This window comes from Haemaphysalis longicornis, unplaced genomic scaffold (genome assembly GCF_048455015.1).
Source record: "Haemaphysalis longicornis isolate Haplotype H1 unplaced genomic scaffold, Haemaphysalis longicornis Haplotype H1 scaffold_1, whole genome shotgun sequence".
Taxonomy (NCBI): Eukaryota; Metazoa; Arthropoda; class Arachnida; order Ixodida; family Ixodidae; genus Haemaphysalis; species Haemaphysalis longicornis.
Window position 1 is genome coordinate 293867423 of NW_027526203.1, and position 27683 is coordinate 293895105.

Genomic DNA, 27683 nt, shown 5'->3' on the forward strand with positions numbered 1-27683 from the left:
TGCTCCTGCGAGTGGGGTGTTATGCATGCAGCAGTCAACCATGCAACTTCTGCCACAAAATCAAGGTTGTTAAATAAACTATCACAGTGCACTGCCATTAAGTTTAAATTTTCGGACGTTTGTTCATACTCAATTTTTAGAAAATGTTTTGTGGATGCTATGTCTGTGCTGCTGATCAATGCAATAGACGTGTCAGCTGACATATGACGTGTTGTTTTCAAGTTCGTTGGTGCTATTCTATGCAGTATTACGGGAAAAATGCCAACACACCGCTAACTCCACTAACGACAACGTCAATTTTAGGTGCATTGCAGGTATGCTACAAAAAATTAGTTTCTGATACGTACGGATGAAGAAAAGAGCTCGGTATGAATATATAGCGTACCGGACGTACCACCTAGCCAACCCAATTTGAAACACTTCCTTAGTACGAATTCAAGTTACAGTTAACTTGATTTGCAGCCACCAGCTCTGATCACGTCTGAAGAGAACACAGTATTTTGTATTAAAGAATTTGCCAGTTTGAAATAAAATAGAATAATGCTGAACATGGGAAAAAAGAAACGTGCAACCTGTCACAGCTGTCGTCCGGTGGCGATTACACTGGAAAGTTTGTTTGGAGAGAAACTTACCTGCGACGTCAGTGGCAAACGCCCTGAAGGATGGGGAAAAGTTGATGCAGTGGCCACACCAGTGGTTGTAGAACTGGACAATCCAGGCATTCTCTGTGTTCAGGACGACCTTATGAAATGTGCTGCCATTTAAGATCTTAAGCGGCATAGATTGATCGTACAGGCTGGTGAATCCACCAACGGGGCTGACTCTGCTCAACATGAACAGCAATATGCACGCTGCCACTAGAATCGTTAACCTAGTGCTGACACTCATGTCCGCAAGCTGAGGCGTGCGTACCCACGCCAACAGCATCGACGAGAGCCGGGAGCGTCCGAAATGCCGCGCTCAGCTGCTGCCGGCAGAGAAAAAGCCGATAGAGCCGAGCGCAAAGAACGTAAAACCACGCGCCAGACGCGCAACATAAAACCAAAACTACGCAACGCCAGAGTAGAAACGATAGCCTGATGGAGAGCGCGAGGGCGTGAGTGTGGGAAGCGGAAAAGGAGGGAGATTACCATGCGACACCTGTGTTCATCATAGACACGTCACTGGGTTGTCACGCGAGCGCATGTTAACACCGCTTGTAATGAAATTTAGCGACATTTTTTATAAGTGGAATAATTTTAAACATAAAAAATTAAATAAGTGTTGGTTCAAAGTCAACAAGCACGAATGTGCACTTGGCATGTGTTTTCTTACGCGGAAGTGACGACGTTTAAATGGCTACATACGCCGGCACGCCGGCGCCTCCTTCAACCTCTTAACCGCCATATGACCAGCGTTTTCTCGTAGAGTTTTAGCTTTAATGTAGGCGGCTTTGATTCCGAGACAATATGTTAGCGGCTGTGGTTACTTCGTTGTAGGAGCAAGTTTTTACACTTTATCTCTGGTTACTTGATTGCGGTGCGCCTAATGGCAGTAGAAACTTTCAACCTGAATGTCGGGGTTCTGGGTCATGTGGACAGCGGAAAGACGTCCCTGGCAAAAGCCCTGAGCACTACGGCGAGTACAGCATGCTTCGACAAGAACCCCCAGAGTCAGGCGCGCGGCATCACGCTTGATTTGGGCTTCTCGTCATTTCAAGTAGAAGCTCCCGAGCACTTACAGAGCCGATGCCGGCAACTGCACTTCACTCTAGTCGACTGCCCTGGACACGCTTCGCTCATTCGCACCATCATTGGAGGTGAATAATAATTAAAATTCTACAGATTGTGAATTTGTGCCAGTCAGCAGTGCGTGCATGCGTAACCGCGAACTCTGTCGCGCGGTTATTTCAAAGGCCGCCAGGTGATCTCTGTGGCGAACGACTGTAGGCAGATGACAATCTTCTTCATGGTAGTGCATTAAATCTCTCGTGTTGCATGGGGAGTACTCGTAAGTACTAGCGGGTTGCCACGGTTATTTTGTATCTCAATGATGTGCACCAGCATTGTCTTAGCGACCGCAACTGTGCTTGCTACCTGTTTGCAGGTGCCCAGATCATTGACTTGATGATGCTCGTGATAGACGTGACAAAAGGCATCCAGACGCAAACGGCTGAGTGCCTGGTGCTGGGAGAGATAACCTGTGACCACATGCTCCTGGTCCTTAACAAGATTGACCTGCTTCCAGATGCTGATAGGACCAAGCTGATTGACAAGGTAGCCTTTGTATTCTGGCGAACCGTTAAGCACAGTACTCCCACTGAATACTCTCTCATCCTGGAACAATGTATCCTGAAGTGATGCTCTGCTTTGTATAATCCTGTCTGCGCGAGTTGATGCTGCAGGCTGCCCAAGCTGAGGGAAGGAGGGTTTATGCCTGTGCTACATGGCAACGTTAGTTGAACGCGTACTTACAAATGCACCTAACAGAATGTCAATGTGCCACTTGATAGAAAATTGGTTCGAAGGCTTTTTGAAGGCCTTTGAAATGGCCATGTAGAAGAGGTATTAGCCAGGGTTCGCACAGGTCCTTGAAAACCTTGAAAACCCTTGAATTCAGAAGTGTCAATTTCAAGGCCTGGAAATTCCTGTAATTTTTAAATGGTCCTTGAAAATCCTTGATTTTTCTGGAGAGAATCAATGGCCCTGTCTTCTTACAAGAATTTAGAGTATTTCTCGTGGATTTTAGGTGTTAACAAATGTAAAAATACATTGTAATGATCAAGTTTCAGTGTATTGCGTGAAATTACAAGTTTGGTGGATTTTCATTATTACGAGGCAACATAGGGAGCAGTCACTTCCCAATCCAATCCATGTCAGGATGCAATCTGGTGAAAGCAGGCTTTTGTTCTCTATCTTTCCTTCATCTAGTCTGTGGACGCTCGCTCATTGCATGTGTGCTGTGCCTCATACACTCCATCTGCGTTTGCTTTTACGGGCAAATAGTGGATGTGTACATAGTTCGTCCTGCCTTGCAGCAACACTTGCTGATTTAATTTCAGCTGGTATTCTTGCTGACAAAGCAGGAGATGCAGGCAACATTAACTAAGTAGTTCGTCCTGCCTTGCAGCAACACTTGCTAATTTAATTTCAGCTGGTATTCTTGCTGACAAAGCAGGAGATGCAGGCAACATTAACTAAGTGTTGAAATCAAACAGCCTCAGCAAACACAAAGGAAAAAGAAAAACCTTTAAATACCAACCATGAAATAAAAATAAAGCTGGCGGAGCATTCACGCACCCGTTAGTGGCTATCTAAACGTACAATAATGTGCTTAGGTATTGTGCAATAAAATACTGTTGCATTGTGTTGAAAAAGTTATAATTAATCCCAGATAAAACATTAGATGGGGAACTTGAAAATATGTTTTCTGGTCCTTGAAAGTCCTTGAAAACCCTTGAATTTTTGCTTTTGAAGCCTGTACGAACCCTGGGTATTACACGCCGTCTGTAGCCACTTGCCATTTTGAGTTGCTGCTTGACCTTAGAGTGTTGTGTCAGCAGTTACAGTAGGCTGCAAAGGCAGCATGGTACACTACTGGGCATGTCGGCAATGTGGGTGTCATTGGGTCGAGAGAGGAATAACGTCGTACTCCTATGCTGCAGTATGCGTTCCTGGCACATATAACAAAGTACCCATATGTATGAAATTGTGGAACAGGTTAAAAGGGCAGCAAAGGCTGATTAGCTTATTGTTTTCACTAAAAAATCGCACCTGTCATAGGTCTGTCAGCATTTGTTCAACGACAAACATTGCTTAGTTTAGATGTAAACAGTTATTGCTGGCATTTCTCCCTCCTGTTTCACTTTCATCTTTCTGTGCCGAAAAATTGCCTGTCACCAGCAAGTGTGGTGCTTCCACTATGGAGAACATGCAAAGAATACCCACACAGCTGACAGCCGACATCGTTGTGCAGTTAAGCTAATAACCTTGTGGATTTTCCTTCCGGCTGTTGTACATATTTATGTATTTGTCGTGTAGGTGGGCCCACTAACCTTACTATCTCTAACACATTAACCCAGGTGCCTGTATCAATGTGCTTGTTATGCTGTTGAAAAGCAGCGGGCACTGGCTCACAGTGGTCATAGTGCCGTGATCACTACGGCATGAGTCACTACATGGTGTCTGAAGTGAGATGGTATTGATCATCATCTGCTTAGTATGGCTTGTTGGAAGGAGGCGTAGGCCGCACTTACAACTGTGGGTAGGGTTGGCTTAGCCGGGCTGCTCTAAGTGTGCACACAGTGCAAGCCAGCGTGTCAATCTGGGCCTTGTTAAAAACTGTGGCTTTTTGTGTGACTGGGTACCTGTGTTTGAGCAATTTATAGTTGATAAAATTAACCTTCCAACAAAAAAACTCACAAGTAAATAAAATGCAGCCATTCATGCATGAGCACTTTGTTGCATCACTGTGGTGGGTCAGTGTAATGAAAGAATTTTTTCTGCCATTGCTGTTGACTCTGTGCACATGTTAACATTCGTAGCTGGGAGAGCACAGATTCAATGGCACCCAGTTTTTGCTCCGTCTGTTGGCAAGTCAGAAAACTTCTTTTAATGGTCACGCACATTGTGTGCTGGTTATAGCCATGCTTTCTAAACATTCCAATGTATGCAGACCACTGAAGCACCACTGTGCGCCCAAGCAAAAAATATGCCTCGTTAGCATTGTTGTCTCGTATATTCGTAATGATAGGTGGTGGTGACATAGCACCCCGACGGGGACAATAGTAGCTGCTGCGTTTCATCACCTAAAAAGTGCCGAGTGTTGTCACCTGGACTTATTACATCCTGCCCTCCACTATGGCATGCACTAAGGTTTAGCTTCTGTGTGTGAAACAGCAATTCCAACAAGTCTGCTGCTGCAGCATTTCAAACAGTGTGAGCTTGATGTTATGGACGTGCCTCGCCTATCTTTTGTGTGACATATGCGGAAAAAAAAAAAGGACAAACCATAGGCCTCTGTTGTCTAAAGGGAGCACGCAGCAGGTTCTTGCTGGCGTTTGAATTGCATTGTCCTTTTTTCAGCAAACTAAAAGTGGTGCAAATTGTGTTGTTGTGATCTAATTTAAATACATTAATATCTAATGAATTTTTCATTCTTTGATAGGCACGAGTAGATGGCTGTGAAGGAAATGCAGCATTATTTTAGTCTAGCAGCAGAGTTGTATGGGATATTTAATGAAATCTAACGTCGTGTATCTTTAAGCAGTATATTTTTGCGGCCAGTAGGCTAGTAATTAGTAAACATAGCAAATAAGCGAAGTGTTGCCAAGGATCCATGGCTATAGTTTATGTTTATTTTGTTGTATATGCTTGGCATACATGGGTGTAGGCTACCTTTAATGAGGTTAAGCTGTGCAGCACTGGCTAGAAAGGTGAAGTGTGGCCTTGTCAGTGTGTAACTGTGTATAACCCCCAAATAGAATGCGCGTGTTTATTTGATAATTTTTCCAGATGACAAAAAGGCTGAAGAAAACATTGGAAAAGACAAAATTTGCTGATGCTGCCGTTATTCCAGTCGCTGCAAATCCTGGTGGTGCCGAGGTAAGCGATTTGCTCTGCATTTGGCTGACTGGCTTCTCTCTCAAAGGAACGTATTATGGACACGTGGGCAAAAATAGATGTACATACCTGAATAAATGTCATGTGCCACATGGAGGCACTCGCGATCTGAAGATTTATCAGGATTGGACACAATTCACGCCTTTATTGTACAGAAGTTGAAACTGAGAATAAAGAAACTAACCACATGCCGTAGCAGAGATGAACAGGTACTACGAAGTCATATTAGTGCCCCCCAAACTGTGCGTATTTCAGATGCAGGTTATTTGGGTTTGTATTATTAGCTGACTTCTGTGAGTAACTTCGTGGCAGACTGCTTTCGAAGAAAACATAGGTGAATCTGTGCACTTCATTAGGAACCAGAGGACTGCAGCACAGCTATTGTCTTGCTTGCCCCAACTGATAGCGGCCTCTCCCCGAAATTCTAGAAAGGACCCCTAAAAAAAGTTTTTGGTGGTGCCAGTGCCCAGAAGGCTGGAAAGTACTTCAAGAAATTTGTTTCCCTACTGCTGCCAGCCACACACATGACTCTTCCCACTCGAGACAGTTAAAAAAAGAATGTGGCTCGTGAGTTTTTGAGAGCTTGATAAATGTAACTAGTGGGTATTTGAAGTACAAAATGTGGTAAAAATAGCATCCTTGAAATACGGATATTGAAATACATCTTGCATAGACTTATAAGGCCCTACTACCAATGCAGTAAGGCCCTAGGTCTTCACTACGTTGGTGTTGGACTGCTTATATAATGCCTGAAAAAGGCCTCCCCAGCATCACATGTGTGCATAGGAGTGATGCTGACTTTAATGGGGCTCAGTGTATAGAAGAGTGGCTTAGTTAAGCATTTATGTGGCAGTTTTCGCATGGGAGTTTGTGCATTTCTTTTTTATTACACCTGTTTTATGTGGTTTAGTGTATGGCTTAGTAATTTGCACTAGAAGTATTGTAACCTTTCATGTGATATTTGTAGCCTGTGCGGATAGTGATTTTCGCTTTTGAAGCAAATCCGTGCGAGTATTTTAAGAACAAAATGAATATTTTGCGATTGCCAATGCATAAACTAAAATTTACAAATTTGCCTTAGTAACGGTATGGTAAAAAAATGGGCCTTTGGAAAAAACTTTTCTATGGCGTAAAACAGAGAAACAAATGTGAATATGTAGAATTTATAAGTCGACTTATTTTTGAGTAAGTAGCTTAGCTGACAGCTTGGAGTCAACCTCTGTCTTTCAACTACAAGGTCAGAAGGTATATCTATTCTGTCAAACTGTAAGCATCACGCATTCCATGAGCGAAAAAAACGTCACAAGTGTCAATATTTCGTTAGATTTTTTGGAAGGAAACTGGGCATATGGGACGTGTATGCGAAGCACAAAAAATATTTAAGCAAGACCTCAAAGGCGACCGTTAAATCAACGATGACATTGGTGAGGTAGTACAACTCGCCCTTTGCACATTTGTGCTTGGCTTTGGTCTTACTGCTGGTAATGTGTAGACTTTTTTTTTTTTTTTTTTTGACACATGCACCGCAAATGTCCATACACATACACCGAAGTTGGATCCTAAGGGCACCTCATGCCTAACATTTCATGTCCAACATTTCAGACCTACAAAAAATTAATGGCATTTAATGCCTAAATTTGGAGAAAAGGTCCACTTAGGGCATGCAGTCCCCATGGACGTTCCATGTCTAGAGCTGAGACTGCTGTGTAATAAAGGCCCATGACCTTCGCCACAGCGTCAGCAGCTGTAGAAGAAAGCCGTATCATGGCGTCGCAGAAGTACAAAATCGGCAAGTTTACTATTCTTCCCAGTGCGCTGAATACAGAAGGCGGAATCATTACTAAAATATATCAAACATTGCCTGTCATTTGATGAGAGAAGTAGGTGCTGCAAAGCAGCTCATAGGCTTTCTTATCTAAAAGGTGTTGATCAATTCCTGTTGTTGGGGCTGCGGTATCAAGGCGTGTTGTTGACCCATAGGATAGAGCCAGTCAAAAGGCCCTTTTCATTTATCCCACCCACTGGAGAAGCAGCTGAAACTGCCGACACCCACGTCAGCAGAGATGTGCTGTGGGGAAGCCTGCTGATGCAGGCGGTGGTTGTAGAAGCTCAAAGTGCAGTGCATGTGACACCTAGTTCGTTGCAAAGGGTACATCTTGCGCGTGCATTCGTTGAAGTATTTCTTGTAGTTAATGCCTATGCGAGATCTTTGGAGCGAGGTTTCTCCAAAGGTGATAGAGTATTTTGGAACTCCAAAGTAATTCATAAATATTTGAAGTTTTCTAGTGCTGCTATTCGATTTCAGCTCCAATTGGATAGCAGTATTTGAAAACTCTGAATATTGGTGTGCGCAGTGTAATTATCATCAACAAGCCTAAGGATATGCTGTCAACATCTCTCTATTCCAGTGATATTTTTTACAGCGTATGGCCTTTCCTATTCTACTTCGAATAGCGAGGCTATAAAGACATTGCAGTTTTAGCAATTTTGGTTTGCATTTCCCTCAAAGTTCATTTTTTCTCACATGCTGAGCTGTGTTGTTCCCTGGACCAGAAAAACATTTATATAGTGTAGTATTTTTTGTGCGGTTACGCAGCACTTGTATTGTGACTATACTATATTAAATTAAACATAGTATTACCATTTTCAACAGGCAGAAAAGACACCAACACGTCATTCTTTTGTGGGCTGCATGAGATGCAATTTTTTTTAATTGCTGGGGCAATCGAATTTGATTAGAATGAACTTGAATGCATCAAATCATGCAATTTATTGAACAGAAAACCAAGAAATGCTTTATCTAAGACACTTACAAGGTATATTCTCCATGACGAATCATGCATCACATATGTCAACTTTTGTGGCATCTATAATTGGTACCAAAACGTGTCAGTCTTTCCAACTTTGGTGGTAGGCTGCTTCTCTTGAGCATACAATCAGCAAAAGCACAGCCAGAAGTGTTGGTTTCAAAGTGGCCATTTTTGCTGTTTGGGGACGAAGGGCCGTAAGGAGCCTTTGGAGAGCTTTTGTCTATTCTCCAACACAGCTCTTGTGCTTCCCTTTCCGTCCACTGATTGCATGTTCACACATTGAGCCTCGGCTATATTGCCTGCTGTTTGCATGCTTACTGCTTGGTTACATCAGTATTATTGGCTGTGCGCTTTCAAAGCTAAGGCATCTGCAGTGACCTTTTTAGCCCAGGATGTGCTAATGTTCGTCATGATTTGCAGGTGTTTTCAGTAATGTATTTTTGTTCTGAAATAGTCTTATAATAGCAAGTTATAACAAAACTTGATATATATGCGGGTTCGACTGTGTGCCATGTGATGATTCCTCTTTTTCATACAAGTTATGACGATTGCTTTGGGCAATTACAGGCATTATAGTAAGTCCCTTCTGCCGCCTACTTCAAGTCCTAAGGAATGTCAAACATGCATAAACTGTTGCGTTACACATGCACATAAAACAATTTCTTACATCATTCCCTGCCCTAGAACCATGAACGATGGCAGCATTGCATTGCCACTGTACAGCAGCCAACGGCAACCACTAGTCCGGTATATAAGTGCTTTGTTTGATTAGTTTCAAATTAAGGCAAATACTGGGCAATTGCCAATACGAAAACTGAAGTGAAAGCTGCAGGGCCTAGTGAAAAAAGATTGGGCCACGCTAAGAGCCTTGTAAAAGCTTTATTCTGTTCAGTGAAACAAATGCAGCAACAAACATAAATAAGTGTTAGCTTAGCTGACAGTTTAAAGACTACTTCAATTTCTGAACTAAAGGTTAAAGTATCAGTTGTGCCATTCTAATTACAACTATTTACCTTTCTATTACTGCTTTTATTACCATTATATTGTCACGAAGCCAAAGACGACTCAGTTGTCTTCAAGGAAAATGCATTTATTGGAGCGAACATGTGCTCCCCTAACAACTCAAAGAATACACAGGCGGCAAAGCAGCAGTCAACAAAGTGACGTGTGCAGGCGAGTGTCGGCAAGTCAAATGCCGCAGCGTCTGCTCTGCAGTCATTTATCTCGGCGCGAGGGCTTCTCAATTGCATCCAGAATGCTGTAGATCATAGAAGATTATTCTAAGCTGGTGACGTTAGTTCGCGACACTCTCTCTATCAAAGGAGATAACATGTGCGGCATAAAGAATAGAACATGCGCTTCACTTGGTCGACGGAAAACACAGATAACATAGCCCGGCGCAGCTGGTCGGCAAAAACAAAACATAAACAAACAAACCCAAGACATGGTTCGTGGCAATATCTGCAACTACTGTTGTTACTATTCTATATTATTACATTTTAAACCTAAAATAATTTAGGGAATATAATGCCTAAATTTGGAAAAGAGGTCCGCTTAGGGCATGCAGTTTCTGTGGACGTTTCCCTTCTATTCTGTACTTATTGATATTTTGGCAAATTGTGATTATCCCATTTCCCGTGAGTGTCAGTACCATGAGCTTTAATTTGTTTTTTTAGTAACTAGGCATAGAGGACATGCGTGTGAGGCATGAATAATAGAAAAATTGGGCCTGGCTTTTGAGGCCTCGTTCACTCCTGAAAATCATACCTGCTGGTATGGTTTTTTTTTTAAGGACCTGGTGGTCTTTATATCGAAAACGCATCAGGTTTATATTTTGAGAAACTGCGCTGCAAAATTCCATAAGCAAGCACACTATGAAAATTTAAGGGTGGAATGCCCTAAAAGTGTAAATTTGAGCTTAACATTTCGTTCCTAATGTTCCACGACTAAGATTTCAGATGTAAACATTTCGGGGTAGGAGGGCATTTCAGGCTGGGGCCTCGCAGGCATCACTAAATCTCTCCCTACCCCAGCAACCTAGTGTCGTGCCCACTTCACAGCCCACAGTCAGAGATGTCAGTCTTTATTCTTACCCAACTGGCCAAACCACTACTGCTGACTGACTGGAGCCACTTTTAATTGATTTCTATCTATAACTTCAGATGATTGCATGTAACTCTAGCGATGGCTCTGTCTGGGTTAAACCCCAGCTAAGGCAAGGAATAGTAATTAATAATTAACCATGACTCTGGCTAATCAGTGAGTGGTAGTGATTTGGCCGGTTAGGTAAAGACAATAACAGATTGCTTTCGCCGTGAGTTGTAAAGTGGTAGTGACACTGGACTGCCAGGGCAGGGGGAGGTCTGGCTTCGCCATGGTTGCTCACCGGCTAAGGCGTTGCACTGCTGCTGATTACAAGGACGCAGGTTCAATCCCCGCTGCGGTGGCTGTTTTTTAGGAGGTGGAAAGCAAAAGCACCCGTGTGTTCGAGATGTCGGTGCACGTTAAAGACCCCCAGGTGGTCGAAATTAATCTGGAGCCGTCCACTATGGTGCACCTCATAGCCCAGGTGTAGCTTTGGTGCGTTAAACCACCAGAATTTAAACTTTTAAATTTGGAAGATTTGTCGATGCTTACGAGGCCCCGGCCGGCATTTCATGCCAGAGGTTGAGTACAGGTGCAACAAAGAGCGTGCAACAAACAAAGAACGTGCTAAAAAGAACAAAGCTACAACGTGCTACAAAGAACAAAGAACGTGCAACAAGAGCGTGCAACAAAGTGTTAAGACCGCTGCAGAGTAGTCTAACCCAAGTATGGCAATATTTAGATGACACCATAAAGTCATTGTTATAACCAGTAAATGTAATAACCTACAGAAAGAGGTCATTTTCTAAGCATTTGGTGGCATTTACCTTATATTTACCAAAATGAAAACATTACTGTATGGCAGGCCACACGCACATATTCACTGTGCACGCCAATCAACTCAACATGACCCACACGACAGACCAATGCCTACCAGATAAGAGGAAGGCTCCGCATTACACACTTGGCTGTGTGTCCTTCTTGGGTCGAAAAGCCACTCTCTGCCCCTCTTATCTTCTGGGCCAGCTGGCAGCAGGAGATAGGAGCTGCAGTGGCCGGGTCTCGCCCTTCGCAGCCAGTGTGGCCGTACATAGAAGGCATAAACTTTTTAAAGGGGGCTGGAAACATCAAAGATGTGGCGCAAGTAATGAATGGTGTGACGTCTTTCAGGTTCATAAACACATGCCAGCATGCATGGAGTGCACCCGTGATATGTCAGTGGTTTCTGTAGATGAGTTTCAGTTGGCAGATACTGTCAGGCTCAAGTGTTACTGACATAGGCAGGCAGAAGGGGGGGTTCCAAAAGGGGGGGATCCTCAAAATGCATATATATATATATATATATATATATATATATATATATATAGGGAGTAGTAGAACTTTGAAGATGGTAGAGAACACAAGAGAAGAAAAACTTCGAACAAGGTAAAAGCACGATTGTGGCCTACGTTTCAGCAAAGAGAACTTGCTTTCCTCAGGGCCCTGAGGAAAGCAAGTTCTCTTTGCTGAAACGTAGGCCACAATCGTGCTTTTACCTTGTTCGAAGTTTTTCTTCTCTTATATATATATATATATATATATATATATATATATATATATATATATATATATATATATATATATATATATATATATATATATATATATATATATATATATAGTTGGAATTTCGGCTCACGTTAACGATCCCCAGGTGGTCGAAATTAATCCGGAGCCCTCCAATATGGCACACCTCAAGCCCGGGGGTAGAATTAGTGCATTAAACCCCATAACCTGAATCTCATTCTGATTTCAAGTGAATGCACTTGGCCTCATTTTGAGTACTGAATGAAATATATATATATATATATGACCTGCATGCAAGTAAAGAAGGTGTCTCCATCTCTAAGAAATGTAAATTGTTAGAGGAGCTTCCTTTTCCATGAGTCGTCAGGATTTCGTGCTAGAAAAAGTAGCGATACTGAGACATAGGACACTCACGTGCATTTGACAAGCCACAGATAAAAAAACTGCCAAAGGCGTCACTGCAGGGGTACTCACCTGATCACCTTCCTACGGGGCTTAGAACCTCATGACCCACAGGATAGAAGGGAATCGTGTGTTAATGCAAAAGGGTGTACAAAACCATAGAAAGTTTCCTAACAGCATAGTTGGCTTCTTTTCCAAACACAGCTCATCTTTACTTTAATAAAAAATAAACAAGACATGTATTTTAGTATATCCTGTTTTCATTAGATGGCAGTCTAGCATGCCAGAGTTTTATTTTTTTGTTTCAGCACAGAAGTGACATATTTCTAAAATGAGCAAACTAGGCTGTTGTGAATATGTATTGATATGCATTTGTAAATCTTTTGGTATCGGTGCACGATGGTTTTTAAGCCCATGGGCCATAAGTAGCAAGTCCTACAGGAATGTTTACAGGTGAGTCCCCCCTTAAGACTGCAGCCTTTTTTCAGCCTCAAAAGGAAGGAGCAGCAATGCTCAGACACAGAACACAAACATGCATTTGACAAGCCACTGGTAAAAAACTCTGCCGGAGGGGCCTCTTAAGACTGCAGCCTTTTTTCAGCGTAAAAAAACTCGCAAGGAAATTTAAAGCGAGGTGAGCACACAGTAACATACGTATTCATTCCCTGAGCACAGGCTATCCCTAACATTAGAAAATGATGTTTAGCTGGCTGCGTCCTTCTCTATAAAAGATATAATAGAGTTACTCCTGTATGTTCATTTAGATGTATTTTGTGTGTACGTGGCATTCACAGTCAAAAGAAAAAAAAGGAAATAAAAAATACGGACGATGCAACCACCGCTTGTGCTTCTAGTGCACTTGGCCTCCTATGGTAAGGATTTGAAGGAGTAAATGAAAAGTATGAAAGTATGCCATGCACATCTGCGCCAACAGTGGTGCAGTAAGCTTTTAGCCACAATAAAATGTTGAGTAAAAAGGCAGAGGCAACTCAAAAGAAACCTCAACCGGTAATGGCACTGGTAATGGCCCTTTAGAGCAGGCCCCTTCGGGAAACCCATAGTCGGCACCTATGGTTACTGATAACGAGGAAAGCTACCATTATAATAAGTCGTTTATTTTATCGCATAACTTACGGCAAAGTCGATGTTGCCGCGACTGTTTTTCTCTGTATTGTAATTGATATTGTTACAAGCGGGTACTATTGACGTCTGCAACTAGTGTCGGCACCTTCATGTCAAGATTTTCTGTGGCTTCACAGAAGCACAAAAATTAAGAAGTTTCTCTTTTTTTTTGTTTTCTTTCAATGTCCTAAATATGAAAATTGTAGCAGAGCCCATCCTTTGGGGGATGATGCAGTTTGCATTGTATTGGTGGTGGTGGGTATGTGACGTTGCCCCCACTGGACCACTAGAGGTAGCCGTGAGCCCAGGGCAAGGAAGAACTGCCACCACACGAGAGTTATTGTTCGTGCACACTTAACACATGGTGGCATCTTGATGCCCAGTGATCGTGGGGCGATCATTCCGGTTGATGCAGTGGGATTAGCAGTGTGATTCTAGTTGTGTGACAGATTTGTGCTGACAAAGTGAGTTTGCTTCACCTGCCCAGAATGCTGAGCCTGCCCAGGGCCTAGCTGGCCTGGTGGAGGCCCTGTGCCAGGCAGCGAAGCTTCCCGAGCGGCAGGACAAGGGGCCCCTGGTGCTCTCGGTGGACCACTGCTTTCTGGTCAAGGGCCAGGGCACTGTGCTCACGGGCACTGTCCTCCAGGGCGCAGTGGCGGTCAACGATGTGAGTCACTCCCTGTCTTGCCACTCACTCTGTGGAATCACCTTCTGCAGAGCTGCTGTAAAAATTGTGCATGGTGTGGCTCACCATGCAGAGCAGGGCCTACAGCCAGGTGCAATGTTTGTGTTGCGCCCGTCGTGGGCTCTGTGTTAAAATCACTTATTCTGTACAACTGGTGATTGCTGTAAAACAGACCTGCGTGACATTGTTTTGCACCACATTGGAACCTGTCGCACGGAGTGAAATAATTTTGCTTAAGTTTTGGGTTCTGAGATGTCGTTTCCCAGCATTCGGAGTAGAGAGTGCAGAACGTACTTTGTGCCGCATACATGCATGCGTGTGTGTATGTTTGTGTAGGTTTTAACGGTACACCTGGCAGATTAAGTTGTGGCTCATATTACACAAATAATCAAAACTTATTGTTTTCACCTGACATTGCCTATTTCGTTGCATTGATTCTGAGAGAAGCCTTCCCTTTGGCAAAACAATTCAGAATTTCCACATTAAAAAACAGTTGAGTGGCGTTTACACTCTAAAGTTGCACCCTTGCCATTAGAGCACTGTAGTGGAGCGGTATGGATTAATTTAGGTTTATCTTTGAACTAGGGATCTTTAACTCTTTCGCTACCGCGCCTATCAAAATCAATCAATTTGATCGATACTTTGGGAGCGCCTTTTCATAGCATTACAGGCGTTTCTCGAACAAGTAAAGCTGTTCGGAGTTAGATCAGAAAATGGCCTTTCAAAATCAGTTTTGTTTTCATTTTTGCAACGGAAACGTGATTTTTGACACGCATTTGAATCACCTGGGTGTGGAAAAGGGGCGTGGTCATCGCGCGTCACGGCTACCAACGAAGAATGCGTTCAACTCGTAATTACTCTGCACCAGCACTCGTTTTTTGCTATCAGGGCGTGAATGGGGAACTAGCAAACGATTTTCAATCGTCAGGTTCTTGCTCTGACAGTAATAATCCCAGAAATCGGCTGAAAATGTCAAGCAGTGCCTGGTTGCAAAGCTACTTTATGATTTTAGGCAGTTTTATTGCCTTTTCGCACGTTGTTCTAAGTACTGTGGTAGTTCTACTTACCCCAGGACCATTCGCAAACAATTTACAACAGTTTCGGTTTCGTTTCTGCATCGCGAAATTCATATTTAGCGCTACTACGCAGTTACCCAACTTCAAGGCTACCTCCCATGGCGCCCGAAGCGTCCGCGACTGATCCTCGAACAAAGCACGGCGCTCCTGATTTCCCCCCACCCTAACCCGATTTCTGCGATAAGAACTTCAGATGCAAATCAAAAGGTCACACCCAGTCGCCAGATATCTGTTCCGCCGAGGACAGCGCTTCAAACCGGCCTTACACTGCCAGCTGTTCGCCTTCCAGTTTCGTTTCAATGCGAGGGTATATCCGGGTGTCTAATGTTGCTGCATAGTTGAACTGTCTATTCGGACGGAGTCTCTGATAACGTTTTGTACTGTTTCATTTGAAAAATGTTAGGTGGCGCTGCAATAGAGGAGGCTTGTTGTGCTGATCTTTTTCAGCGCGCAACTGCTACTCGGCCAAAGATCGCAGGGCACGATTCTAGCTCATCATACCTCATTTTTGCGAGCAAGGCTACAATTGCGAGTAAGAAGATGAAAATAAAGCTCAGCTTTATGTTTTTGAGAGATAACTGACCGTGAACGACAACAAGCGTCAGCCACGGCATTCCGTTTTCAACTTCATGCATGTTTTTTTCCGCATCGCGTGCTTATCCCAAATATTGTGCTCGCTGTAAATGCAAAGTCAGCCATTGACAAGATGTTTTTACGTTATGGGTGGGCAAACTGGTGCCTCTGATAATGACAAACCGCCAGATTTATTCCAGGAAACCACCCGAAATTGCACTTATGGATTGGAGGTTGGGCTTCACCGCATGACACGAGCACCGTGCATGCTAACATTTTTTTTTTTTTTATCTGACAAACTGTTCCGCGCAAGTCGACATTTTTTCTAGGGCGTGTTTTTGAAATGTTTTCCTACAAAATGTATATTATAATTTTTTTCTACTACCGGTGGTTTGATATACACAACTCCTTTTTTATCATTTTTTTCGACAACTTGACAAAAATTTTGGTTTTGATATTTTTTTTTACAACTATGATATATAAAAACCTTTAAAAAACTGGTATTATTGGAAATGCCGTTAAATAATCTGCATTTTGTGCTCCTGCAATTAGTGCCTAACCAATTTTTTAGCAGGAAAGAAAATGTTTTCTTGGACCCCTAAAATTAGTCGATTTTCCGGCGGTAGCGAAAGAGTTAATATGCCCCCAAATCTCGACGCATGGGCATTTTCATTTTTCGCCTCCGTCAGAAAAATGGCCACTGGGGCCAGCATCGAATCCGTGTTTTTGTGCTCGGCAGTGCAACACCTTATATCCACTGATGCACCGCAGCAGTAATATATTTTTTGCTTTATTGTATTATCTACTTGCGGGTTGCAGTGTACTGCAAGTTTGTAAGACTGCACTAATAACTCGCACAGAAAAATGAGACTAATGCGCACATTGCTAATCCATGATCATGACCATTGTTGCAAGAACAAACAGTTAAAGGACATATAGGTACATAGATATTTAGCATTTTGTATTGGAGGTTTTGTATTATGCATTGATTTGTTGCCTGTGTTGCCAAGGTATTGGGCATGGCTTAATGACCCTTTACCAAAACCACTTTTTATTTGGGTGCCGTAGTACCACAAGTATACACACAAAATTTGGGTTCTTACCAGAATAAAAACTGTTAGAGCAAATAGTTCCGCGTAAATTCGCAACCCTGCTTACTAGCGAAATTCTGTTAACAAATTGTAGGCATTTAAAAATTTTGTGAGCGAGTTATTTTGCAGATCTCCATTAAAGAATGGGTACCTTAATTAAAAGCCAGCATTATGTGGGTTCTTAAATATTAACTCCATACCTAAACTGTCTGGGCATTCTGTTACAACAGGTTCGCTTTCTCAAGTAAGTCGTGCAAAAAGACAAGCCAGTTGGTATCATTAAACAATACGTGTTAGTTACCCCCAAAAATACAAAGGTAGCCTGATGTGTGCTTACTCGTCGCTGCAGAAACGCAGTGAAGTGGTAGCTGCAAATTGTCAGACTGAACCACTCGGCTTCCTACTAGTGTGCACATTTATCTGTGCCTGCACTTTATTATTGATGCTTTAAGAAATTGCCACTAACGCTATCCCACACAGTGGTCTTGGGAAGTTCACGGTATGTTGAGCAGTGCTAACACACCATGTACACTTTCTGTCTTGCAGGTTGTAGAGATTCCTTCCTTGAAAGTTACGAAAAAGGTCAAGAGCATCCAGATGTTCCGTAAACCAGTTACTAGAGCAGTGCAGGTAAGAAGCACCGAAATTTTGTCGTTTCACAGTGGGGCTTTCATAACGCAATTTTAGTGCAGGGTGCTTATTGCAGGGGCAAAAAGGTCAGTATTCCAACTAAAACTGGCGTCCTCAGATTATTCCAGTGAAGAGCCACGTAATAGACTTCTTGGTGTCGATTGAGGGCCTAAGTGTGGTACAGTGTGGATCGCAATGGTACAAACTTCGTGCCCGGTGTTCCTGTGCGCGCAGGGCGACCGCGTGGGTGTGTGTGTCGGCCAGCTGGAGGCCTCGCTGCTCGAGCGGGGCCTGGTGTGCAGCCCGGGCCACCTGGGGGCGCAGCTGTTCCTGCTCACCCGGGTGCAGCCTGTGCCCCACTTCCGAGGACCCTGCCCCTCGGGGGGCCGATTCCACCTGTCCGCGCTGCACGCCACCCTCATGGTCAAGTACGCTGCCTGTTGTGCACCGCTTTGCAAGGACATCTCCTAATTCATGGCCAATCAAATTTCCACAATACTATCTCTGCATATATGCCCTTTCCAATTCAGGGTGTCTCGGCTACTCATGCAAGGAGTGTTGACAAAAAGATTAAGGAGCTGTATGGAGATAAAACTGGTTGCATGTATCTAGCAGCTGTCTCGCAAAAGCACCAGTGTTTCTATCATTGTGCGGAATTAAATATTTGGATGAGATAAATCGGTTAATGCGATCTGTCCTTCACCCAAAGTGCCAATTTTTGAGCACGTTGAGAAACAGTCTGTTAAGCTGTTTTCAGTAGAATGCAGTTAGCTTGGTTCATCTTTCCAAGCAAAAAACAAAGTTGGAAGAGGGGAAGGGGGGGGGGAAGGAGCAACCGTATTATTTTGAAAATTCCCTATGACAAGAAATTTTCACAATCTTGAGTACTTTCAAGTACACGGCCTAGTTGGCATTTCAGGCAGTCTACTCATACAGGGCTTTGCCGTGAGCTATGAATGTATATCTTGAGGTGAACACAAGGACAAAGCCTAGCACAGGATTTGCGTGGGTTCCACGTCCTGCAAAAGAAAATGCAAGGTGCAAGTTGCAGTACATTCATGTGGTTCCTTGAGTGTTGCTCCATGTGAGCTTGTGCATGCAGCGAATCTAATAAGCCTAAACTTGTCTGCCGGTTTTGCTGTCTTGAAGGGAGACAGCACATTGCTGTCTCCCTATACAGCCGACGATAGCTATATTGGCAATGTCCGTGGCACCTGCGATGGTAGTAGGAAAGCCGTATGTACTGGGATTGTTTGACGACTCCTTCAGCACATGATATCGGTGAGACTCCTCCAGGCTGTAATGACCTAGTTTCTGGTGCTCTCACGCCACATGCAGCTGCTTCAGTAGCTTCAAAACAACCTATGTGTAGCCTATGGAATGTGCACAGTGGTGATGCAGGTACCACACGACGCCCCACCACATTAGCATGCCATTTACTTGAACAAAACCTTTGTGTGTTTGTTGCAAGAGCTTCTATAAAATTAGTCACTGTGCGGCATGCCTCCGTAGGGGATGAATGCACGATCGGCGGCAACGCCAGGCCGTTATACAGTCTTCACTTGTTGCAGCGAATCCGGCAACAACGGACTTCCGGTTACAGCAGACCATTTCTGTTGGTTTGTTTTTTGGTCCCCATGCATTTCAAGTTGAATCCACTCCGCTCATAACAGTGGCTATAGCAGACTGTTGGCTACAACAGACTAAATTTCAGGCAAAAATTGTTTTGACTGAATGTTAATAGCGAAGTTCTGTGGTGCCTGCACCTTATATTCTTTTTCTTTGGTGAGAAAACTACTATGTCTGGTAAAACTGTCGGCGTAGAACGGGTCACTGGCACAAGCCAAGCCAGTGCCAATAGCCATTGGGTGGTGCTTTTTTTTTTTCTCTCTCTTTTTTTTTTTTTTCCGGTCAGCGGCAGGGTAGCTGGTTTCACTGTCTGATAAACTTAAACATAATTAACGCTGTCAGTCATCATCATTAGCAGCAGCAGCCTCCTCAGGGCCACTGCAGAACAAAGGCCTTTCCCGATGATGATGATGATGATGATTCCTATCGGTTTCCCCTTTGAAGCGGGGTGATGACATGTCATCTTATCAAAAAGGACTAATATAACCATGTTTTACACTCTTGGTTTAATACTAGCGCTGCTTAGGGCAGGCACTTAAGCTTATTAGGCCCGAAATACTTTCTTTTCCCTGTTACAGGTGGTAACTGTCCTAGGCAATATTCCCCTCTCTGCTTTTCGTCCACCAGCATTCTAATCTTCTTTTCGTCCCCTCGACAGCCTTGAAGTTAACTTCCTCCATGATGCCCTTAAATCCTAGGGCTTCTGAAAGCCCAATATTCCCTTCATGTAGATTTGGATGGATACCCTCACATTCTAACACTATGTGCCGCATAGTTTCTGTTTCTTTTCTGCAGACCACACATACCCCATCATTTTGCGAATACTTCCTCACAAAACTCTTAGTTCGCAGGCAACCTGCTCTAGCCTCAGAAAGCAAAGCACTGCCCTGGGAATTATCGTAGAAATTTCCCTTTCTGATGTTCATCTTCTCAGCCCTGTACATCTCTAACGACGTTTTAGCTTCCATTTTTTTCCCTCCATTTATTCGTTTCAATCTGCCTTGCCTCTTTTTTGGTTACCTTGGCTGTTTTGGATTCTCCACTGTTCTTTCCGTATTTCATCGTTAGCCTTCTAGTGTTTCTTAACCACTGCGTGTCCACGCTTTTCAAGTATAGGTACCTAAAAACCTTAGCTGCCCATCTTCGTTGATCCATTGCCCTCAACCTCATCTCAAAGCATATTTTACTCTGAGCTTCTCTAACTTCAAACGACGCCCAGCCCATATCTCCCCGAACTGCTTCGTTAGTTGTTTTTCCATGCGCGCCTAAGGCCAAACGTCCTACCGTTCTCTGGTTGACCTCCAACCACTCCTGTACTGCACTGCTCGAGTCCACAGTTTACTCCCGAATTTTTTTATTTCATCCCTCCATAGGATTAATGGCCTTCCCCTTCTTCTAGACCCATCTCTTGATATCCACTCTGTTACCGGTTGTCGGTTCATCTCACTACATGGCCAGCGCAAGTCCATTTTTTTGTCTTTATTCGAGCTATATCTTCTACTCTAGTTTGTTCTCTGATCCAGGTAACTCATTTCCTGTCCCTCAGTGTTACCCCCATGGCCCCTTGAGCCAACCTATGTTTGCTTTCTAGTTGTTTAGTAAGGCGCCAAGTTTCATCTCCATATGTTATCACTGGCGGGATGCATTTGGTTGTATATTCTTTTTTTGAGTGATAGAGGTAGGTTACTTTTCATTATTTGGGAGTGCTTGCCAAGTGTGCCCCAGCCCATACCTACTTTGCGTCGATTTCTCTCTTGTGGTTGGGGTCAGCCCTGACCGCAGTCCGACGTAGTTATATTCTTGTACTTGTTCTAGAGTTTCGCTTCCTAAGCTGAAGAAGACGTTTTTGGCATGCTTATTCTTCATTTCTGTAGATGTATTCATATTTATTTTTAGCCACACCGCCATGCTGTCTGATTGTAGTTCCTCAAGCATTGTTTGCATGCGTTCTGAAGTTTGATTCTAGTGCACAGGTGCCCAATGGGGGCTCCCGGATACATTTTTTTTTTTTTTAATGTTGGCAGCCTTCTGCCTGAAACGTGTGCTCATGTGGGTTGTGGCAACCATTTTAAAAACTTCAACCAAGAGTCAATAGTTGAGCAGCCAAGTACGCACAGACTCAAGTAACAGGCACTGTGCTCTGCACAGCAGATGGCCCACCTGACTTTGTGCTAAGTGTGCCTGGCACGATGAAGTGGGGTGGTGGGTGCAGGGCGAGCTTCCTGAGCTGCCCCCAGGGCTCGAGCCTGGAGGAAGTGGGCCTGTGCTGGGACCCCGAGCTGCGTAGCGGCCCGGCGGCCGAAGGCCACGAGCTGTGGACCCTGTTGGAGCTGGACCAGCCAGCTCTGCTGGGGCCGGGCATGCTGCTCATCGGCTCGCGCCTGGACATGGACCCGCAGGGAAAGGCCTGCCGTCTAGCCTTCCACGGGCACATACAGCGCTGCTACCCGGACCGCGCAGCGCTTGCGGGCCTGCCAGTCTTCAAGGTACCGAACCGAGGCCAAGTCAAAAGTACAATGCCAGAGTACGAGTCGGTTTTTCCCAAAGCCATACCAGTGGCAGTTATCAGGTAGGAAGTGCCAACATAAAAATGGGCATCCTCACCTTACGCATTTACCAACCGTGGGACTTGCGATTTCGCAAATCATGAAAGCAGGTTGCCAAAGTTTGGTTTAAACGTTCTTTCAAAAAAAATTTGCTATGTTTGAATGCGGGGAAAACAAGTTTGTCAAGCGATAGCTTAGTTTTCGCACTGAGAGCGGCGCGGTGAACGAGAATACAAGTGCACCGCAACCCTGCTCGCCGCAATTGCTGGTCAAGGCATAAAGGCACAGTGAACTTAGGTGTAACTTAGGTGTAGCCAGTGCCTCCTTGCATCATTTTCTGATGGCACACGCCCGTGCCCTTTATCCCTATCCCCATCTCCACATCCCTCGCACCCTTGGAACAAAAGACCATTTGCTAAACTGCCCAGTCGCATGAGGCACTGGCTTGACCTTGGCTGGGTTTGAAGGTCTTATTGGTTCTATGAGGCGTTTTCTGGATTTGTACCTGGAGTAACACGCATTTGCTCCAATAACAGTAAAATAGGCAATTTAAGTGTAAAATTGACATAGCCAGCAGCAGTGGGTGAGCAAATATTTCTTTCTTTTGCTTTCTGAGAAATTTCTTGAGGAGACGGAATCTTGCAGTATTCTAATAGTCTCTTTGCACAGAAATTAGTATTGCTGCTTAGTGGTGATGAGGTGAATGTCTTTCCCAAAACTCCACACATTTTGCACATCTGCTGTTGTATTTGAAGGCATGTAGCTTATTCCAACAAAATAGTTCAAGTGAGCGCCTTTCCAGTCACTTTCACAACGTGGTCTGTTTGTGTGCTGGTGGTAAATGATGTTTCCTTGAGGTTTCCAGCAGCGTTTCCTTGTAGACATTGTGCAAAGTCATTATTTCTCTTGTTGCTGAAAATGGCCTTCTACTTCTCATCCCATCTTGGTATCCACTCTCCTACCCCGTTTGTCCACCGGTTTTCATTTCTTCTCATTACATACCCAGCCCAAGTCCATTTCTTTTTCTTTAACTCAACTGTGACATCTGCTCAATTTCGTTCCCCGATCCAGGAAGTTTATTTCCTCTCCCAAAACGTTAATCCTATCATCCTTTGTCCCACGGCCCATTGAATCGACCTAAGTTCTCTTTCCAGTTTAGTGTGGCGCCAAGTTTCCACCCCACATACCATTGCCAGCAGACACACAGGCCTAAAAAGGATAGGTATTTTTCACTTCTAAAAAAATGTTGTTTAGCCTGCAGTGACTGTGTCCCTTTTGAGCCCTTACACATCCAGTGCAACACCTGTTTCCATTCATTCTGGTGGACAGGCTCGCCAGGAGCATGTAGCGCAAGAAATGGAAAGGGGAGCTCTTGAGGCTTTTGCACCTGCATGTACAGTGCTCACGGATTGAAATGCGACACTGCGAGCGCGTGGCCGCCGGCACATCATGTAGCGCCGCCCGTGGACGCCTGTGGAAGCGAGGTGTGGCATTGTGGTATACCGCGAGGGTGAGAGCGGTTTGACTGTAGGCTTACTGCTTTCCGGTTGCCAATGAGCGGGAGTGCGGTTACCCGCAGCGACAGCAGGGCGCTGTAAGCCCGGAGCGCTGGACCGCGTTTGTGCGCCGACGGCAGTCGCCCGGCAGTGCGCGCAGCCAATTTCGTGACATCATCTGCTCGCGCGCTCGTTATGCGGGCCCTTTCGATGCGGCTCAGATAATGCGCATGTAAGGCACGGTCACGCTCATCTGAACAAAACGAACGTCTTCTGCACGAAGGAACAGCAAACTTTATTCCAGGATGTAAACTAACAAAAAGTCAAGACACGTTTGCAAGCATGTTCGTGTGTAGTACCTCGTCGGCACTCCTCTCGTGGCCACGATGGCAACCGCACTGCTGCATGCGTCACTAACCTCGTGGAGGAGAGGTGTGTGATGGTGCTTGACTGGCCGCTGCAAGGTGCGGACATGAACATTATTGAAAACGTCTGGGGGGAAATAAAGAAAACCCTTTCTTCCCGTCAACTGCAACAGTGTTCCGCGGACGACCTGTGGGTGGCGGCTTTTTCTACGTTTACCACCAGCCTGTACGACAGTCTGCCACGCAGAATGGTCACCGTCATGGCCGCGAGAGGAGAACCGACGAAGCACTAATGCCCCGCACAACACGCGAACGTGACTGCAAAGGCGTCTTGCCTTCTTGTTAGTTTACATCCTGGAATAAAGTTTGCTGTTCCTTCGTGCAGACGTTCATTTTATTCAGATAAGCGTGACCGTGCCTAACATGCGCATTATCTGAGCCGCATCGGAAGAGCCTGCGGAACAAGAGCACGCGAGCAGACGATGTCGCGAAATTGGCTGCGCGTACCGCCGGGCGACTACCATTGGTGCACAAACGCGATCCAGCGCTCCGGGCTTATGGCGCCCCGCTGTCGCTGCTGGGAACCACACTCCCGCTCATTGGCAACCGGAAGGAGTAAACCTACGGTCAAACCGGTCTCACCCTCGCGGTATACCACAATGCAACACTTCGCTTCCACGGGCATCCACGGGCAGCGCTGCATGTGCCGGCGGCCACGTGTCGCGTTTCAATCCGTGAGCACTGTACATTGCGTTTTCAGTGCCATGAACCTGGATTCTAATGGGGAAGCTGTAAAACATGCAACCATGAAAGTTGCTTCTTTTGTTTGGTCAGTTTTCAGGGGCTAGCTGGTTCGTGTTCCCCAGCAAGATCTTTGCATGATGCTATGGTGCACCTCCTATTGGTACTTCACTCTCATGCCAACATCTACAGCTCCTCCTTACCCTGCATGCTAGTGACTGATGCAGGACTGCTAGCATTTTCGATTTGACCAACAGGCATGGAGTGCCGAGCTTTTTTCATGCAGTTGACAGGTGGTAAACACAAGGTTGAACAACTGGTGCGGGGCTCTTATGCAGTGTGACCTTATTGCATTGGCCATGTATGTATGTATGTGTTTATGGCACAAGGGCATTGAGGCCAAAGAACGCCATGTCAGAGTGTGTGATCTTTCACTCAGTAAAATATACTTTCAAAGGATGTGAGGTTGCTAAAAAATAAATCATTGGTATGGGGTGTAAAAGGCCCTCAGTCTAAATTACGCGTGGTAGGTAATAAGTTTTGAAAATCCTATACCGATATCTTGAATGCAAGTTAAAAGGCGATTTGCGGGAAACCTAGGTTCGTCTGCTAAAAATAGCGAGGGGTGTGGGGGTATGGCATATCTATACATCTCGGGAAAGTGACGGCGTCTGGTAGAGACATTTTTTTTTTACCTGAACTGGCTGCACTGGTGCAAGCAGTGCTGCATATGTTCATTTTTTTTACTAATTGATATCCTCAGTAGCACTCTGCACTGTTCTGCACGACACTGCACTAATTTGCACCAGTTCAGGTAATAAAAATGCCCCTAGTGTCTTCAAATCCTGAGCATTCAATTAATATCTGGAGAACTGAGAGCAGACCTCCACATCTGTTGCATACCGGTGATTCGGTGCTTTTTAATAGGTAAGAATGAGTACCATACGTGTGGCCAATTTTCAGTCTGCACGTAGATATTTCAGTAAATCTGTTTCGTTTTTCTATAGTATATCGACCCAACTTTGGTTTTATTAAATGTAATTTGTTAAGGATTTGTTCGTCCCATTCCCGTTGCCGTTGTTGCCAGAGTTTTCTTCGTAGAAGTAGCTTCATGTCCTGGTATGGGACCTGCGATATGTCTATGCCACTTCGTAGTGCGGCCTTACCAGCCAATCTATCAGCAATTTCATTCCCCAGAATGTGCTTGCCCTACGTGGTTAACACAGCTGCAGTTAAGGCTAGTTGATAATATCGCGTAATAATAGTCCCTGCTTGCTAGGTAACGCTCAGCACAGTACGGGAGAATCCAAGATTCCTACAGCTTTCCCTTTTGGCTTGTTCATTGGTCGCACAATTGCCTGGTGTCAGAAAAACAAAACTTTTTTTTTTTTTTTTCAGTATTAAAACTAGCTAGCTTTCACGTGAATAGGTGGCAAGCACATAAAATTAGAGAATGCTGACCCCTTGTGACAAGTTATCTGCCATGCTACGTCTTAGATGATATTATTTGCATGCTCCGAAAATGCCTGCTCCTTCCCTTTGTCGCTGTAGGCGTGCCTTGCAGCGACAGGCTTGGATGTTTCCATCGCAGGAGAAAAGTCGCAAGGGCTTTCTGGACAGAGTGCTGAGCGAGGACGAGCTGGTGGTGCACTCGCTGTTCTCCAAGGGTTCTGACCTGGCCGCTTTCCAGGGCCTCTGGGTGCGGCTGGCCACAGGGGACTGGGGCTCCCTGGGCGGGCCCTTCGGCCAGGGCGGCAAAGTGCGCGTGCGCCTGCGTGGTCAGTGGCTTTCACGTCTGCATGTTCACTAACACCAAGCTGCTGACCGCTAGTGGCTTCCACCAGGTGGCGGGTTGTCGCACCAGTATGCAAGCACGGATGGTGATGTGAAACCGCTTTATTCTACTTCTGTACACAGTTCACACCTTTGAGTTGCGTCATTTCATCCACGAAATGACTCTGACAAGCAGCCAGCACACCTGCTGGCCAATGAGATCTGCACGGTTAGACCATACCCAGCGGGGCCTCACTCACACCAGGTTGCGTGGTTTTGCAGGCGAGCCTTCAGCTGAGCTGCGGGCCTTGCTTCCACGAGAACGGGGAAAGCGACCACCTGTGGCGACAGATCAGGGGCCCATCGAGGTGGTCCTCCGGTTTAGAAAATACCTGTTTGACACCAGTGGCAAGATGGTGCAGCCCAAAGTGCCACCTGGACTCTACCAACCAAAGTGACAGCCTGTTGTAAATAGATATATGCAAGTAAAAAAAAAATTCTTTATGTATATCACTGGGGAAAGGCACTTTTTTTTTACATAGGGCCAAGTCTGTAGACGTGGGCCCAAACTGACCGACCAGCCATCTAGTAAGCCCCACGATAGCTTTTGCCTGGGGACAACTACTTTTAAAACACACATCACAGGCTACAGCTGCACACCTCAGATCTTAGATTGAGATGCCTTGTCAAGTCCAATGGCATCAGGGAAGTGACCACAGAAGAAGAAGGGGACAGCGGCTTGACGTAGAACTGAAGGCGTTGGAAGCCTTCTCTCCAGAACACACACTTGCGCAGTGCACTAGCAGCCGCTGCCACCTGAAGCTGCTCCTCCAGCCCATGGGGCTCTTGTCGTCTGCTAGCCTCGCATCAGTCGGACACTGGCAGCAGTCGTGTGGGCATGACGAGGCGGCTGAGGCAGTGGTGAGCCAGGCCCGAGGCAAGCAGCACAGAAATGGCAATCCAGCCATTGTAGCGCATGATGATGAGCATCACCAGGAATCCCAGAGTCAGCTGCAGTGCGTGCAACAGTGTCTGCAGCAGACGAAACTTGAGCCGCCCCCAGCGTTCGGCGTCCATCTGGCCATAAAGGAGGTTCACCTGCATAGCAAAAAGGCATTTCAGACACGAAGGCATCCTCCCCTCATTGACATGGGTGGCCACCATGCAATATGGAGCAAGAGTTCCAACTTGCACAAGCACGGTGCACCCATTTAAGTTAATCGCGCCAAATTCTACAATGAAAAGGCGGCTGTTACCCTTGGCAACCAACTAACCTGGTCCCCACCTTTGCCAGCGACTATAGTAGAACAGTGAGCAGAATACGTAAACTGACTCAAGCAAAAACACTATCCATGTAGGCCCCACATTTTTCAAGATGACTATGGCTGTACACTGATATGCTTCGTACACAAGGGACACTGAAGTGATTTGTAAACATTGCGGGATTATGAGCGCAAATTGTAGTCCGGAGTCCCTAGGCCCTGTTTCGGCCA

At 45.1% G+C, this 27683-nt stretch overlaps 2 protein-coding genes and 1 pseudogene across 3 annotated transcripts in view; 1 reads left to right on the forward strand and 2 right to left on the reverse strand.

Moving 5' to 3' along the window:
• The window catches only part of LOC144148232 (sulfhydryl oxidase 2-like), a 73470-nt gene extending 72375 nt beyond the window's left edge, over nt 1-1095 (reverse strand). The window contains exon 1 of the mRNA XM_077679807.1: nt 633-1095. Within this exon, the coding sequence (XP_077535933.1) occupies nt 633-927 (295 nt within the window). The 5' untranslated portion in view covers nt 928-1095. The remainder of the gene's footprint in view (nt 1-632) is intronic.
• A 209-nt stretch (nt 1096-1304) lies between these two features.
• Eefsec (eukaryotic translation elongation factor, selenocysteine-specific) lies at nt 1305-26700 on the forward strand. The gene is made up of 9 exons (XM_077679813.1): nt 1305-1798; nt 2086-2255; nt 5493-5582; nt 14073-14252; nt 17557-17640; nt 17875-18068; nt 21482-21755; nt 26009-26195; nt 26473-26700. Exons 1-9 carry the CDS (start codon nt 1528-1530, stop codon nt 26646-26648), a joined length of 1626 nt encoding a protein of 541 aa, XP_077535939.1. The 5' UTR covers nt 1305-1527; the 3' UTR covers nt 26649-26700.
• LOC144148249 (protein SLC31A2-like) overlaps nt 26296-27683 on the reverse strand; it is a 39575-nt pseudogene continuing 38187 nt past the window's right edge. The window contains exon 4 of the transcript XR_013318003.1: nt 26296-27288. The product of XR_013318003.1 is annotated as a protein SLC31A2-like (transcript). The remainder of the gene's footprint in view (nt 27289-27683) is intronic.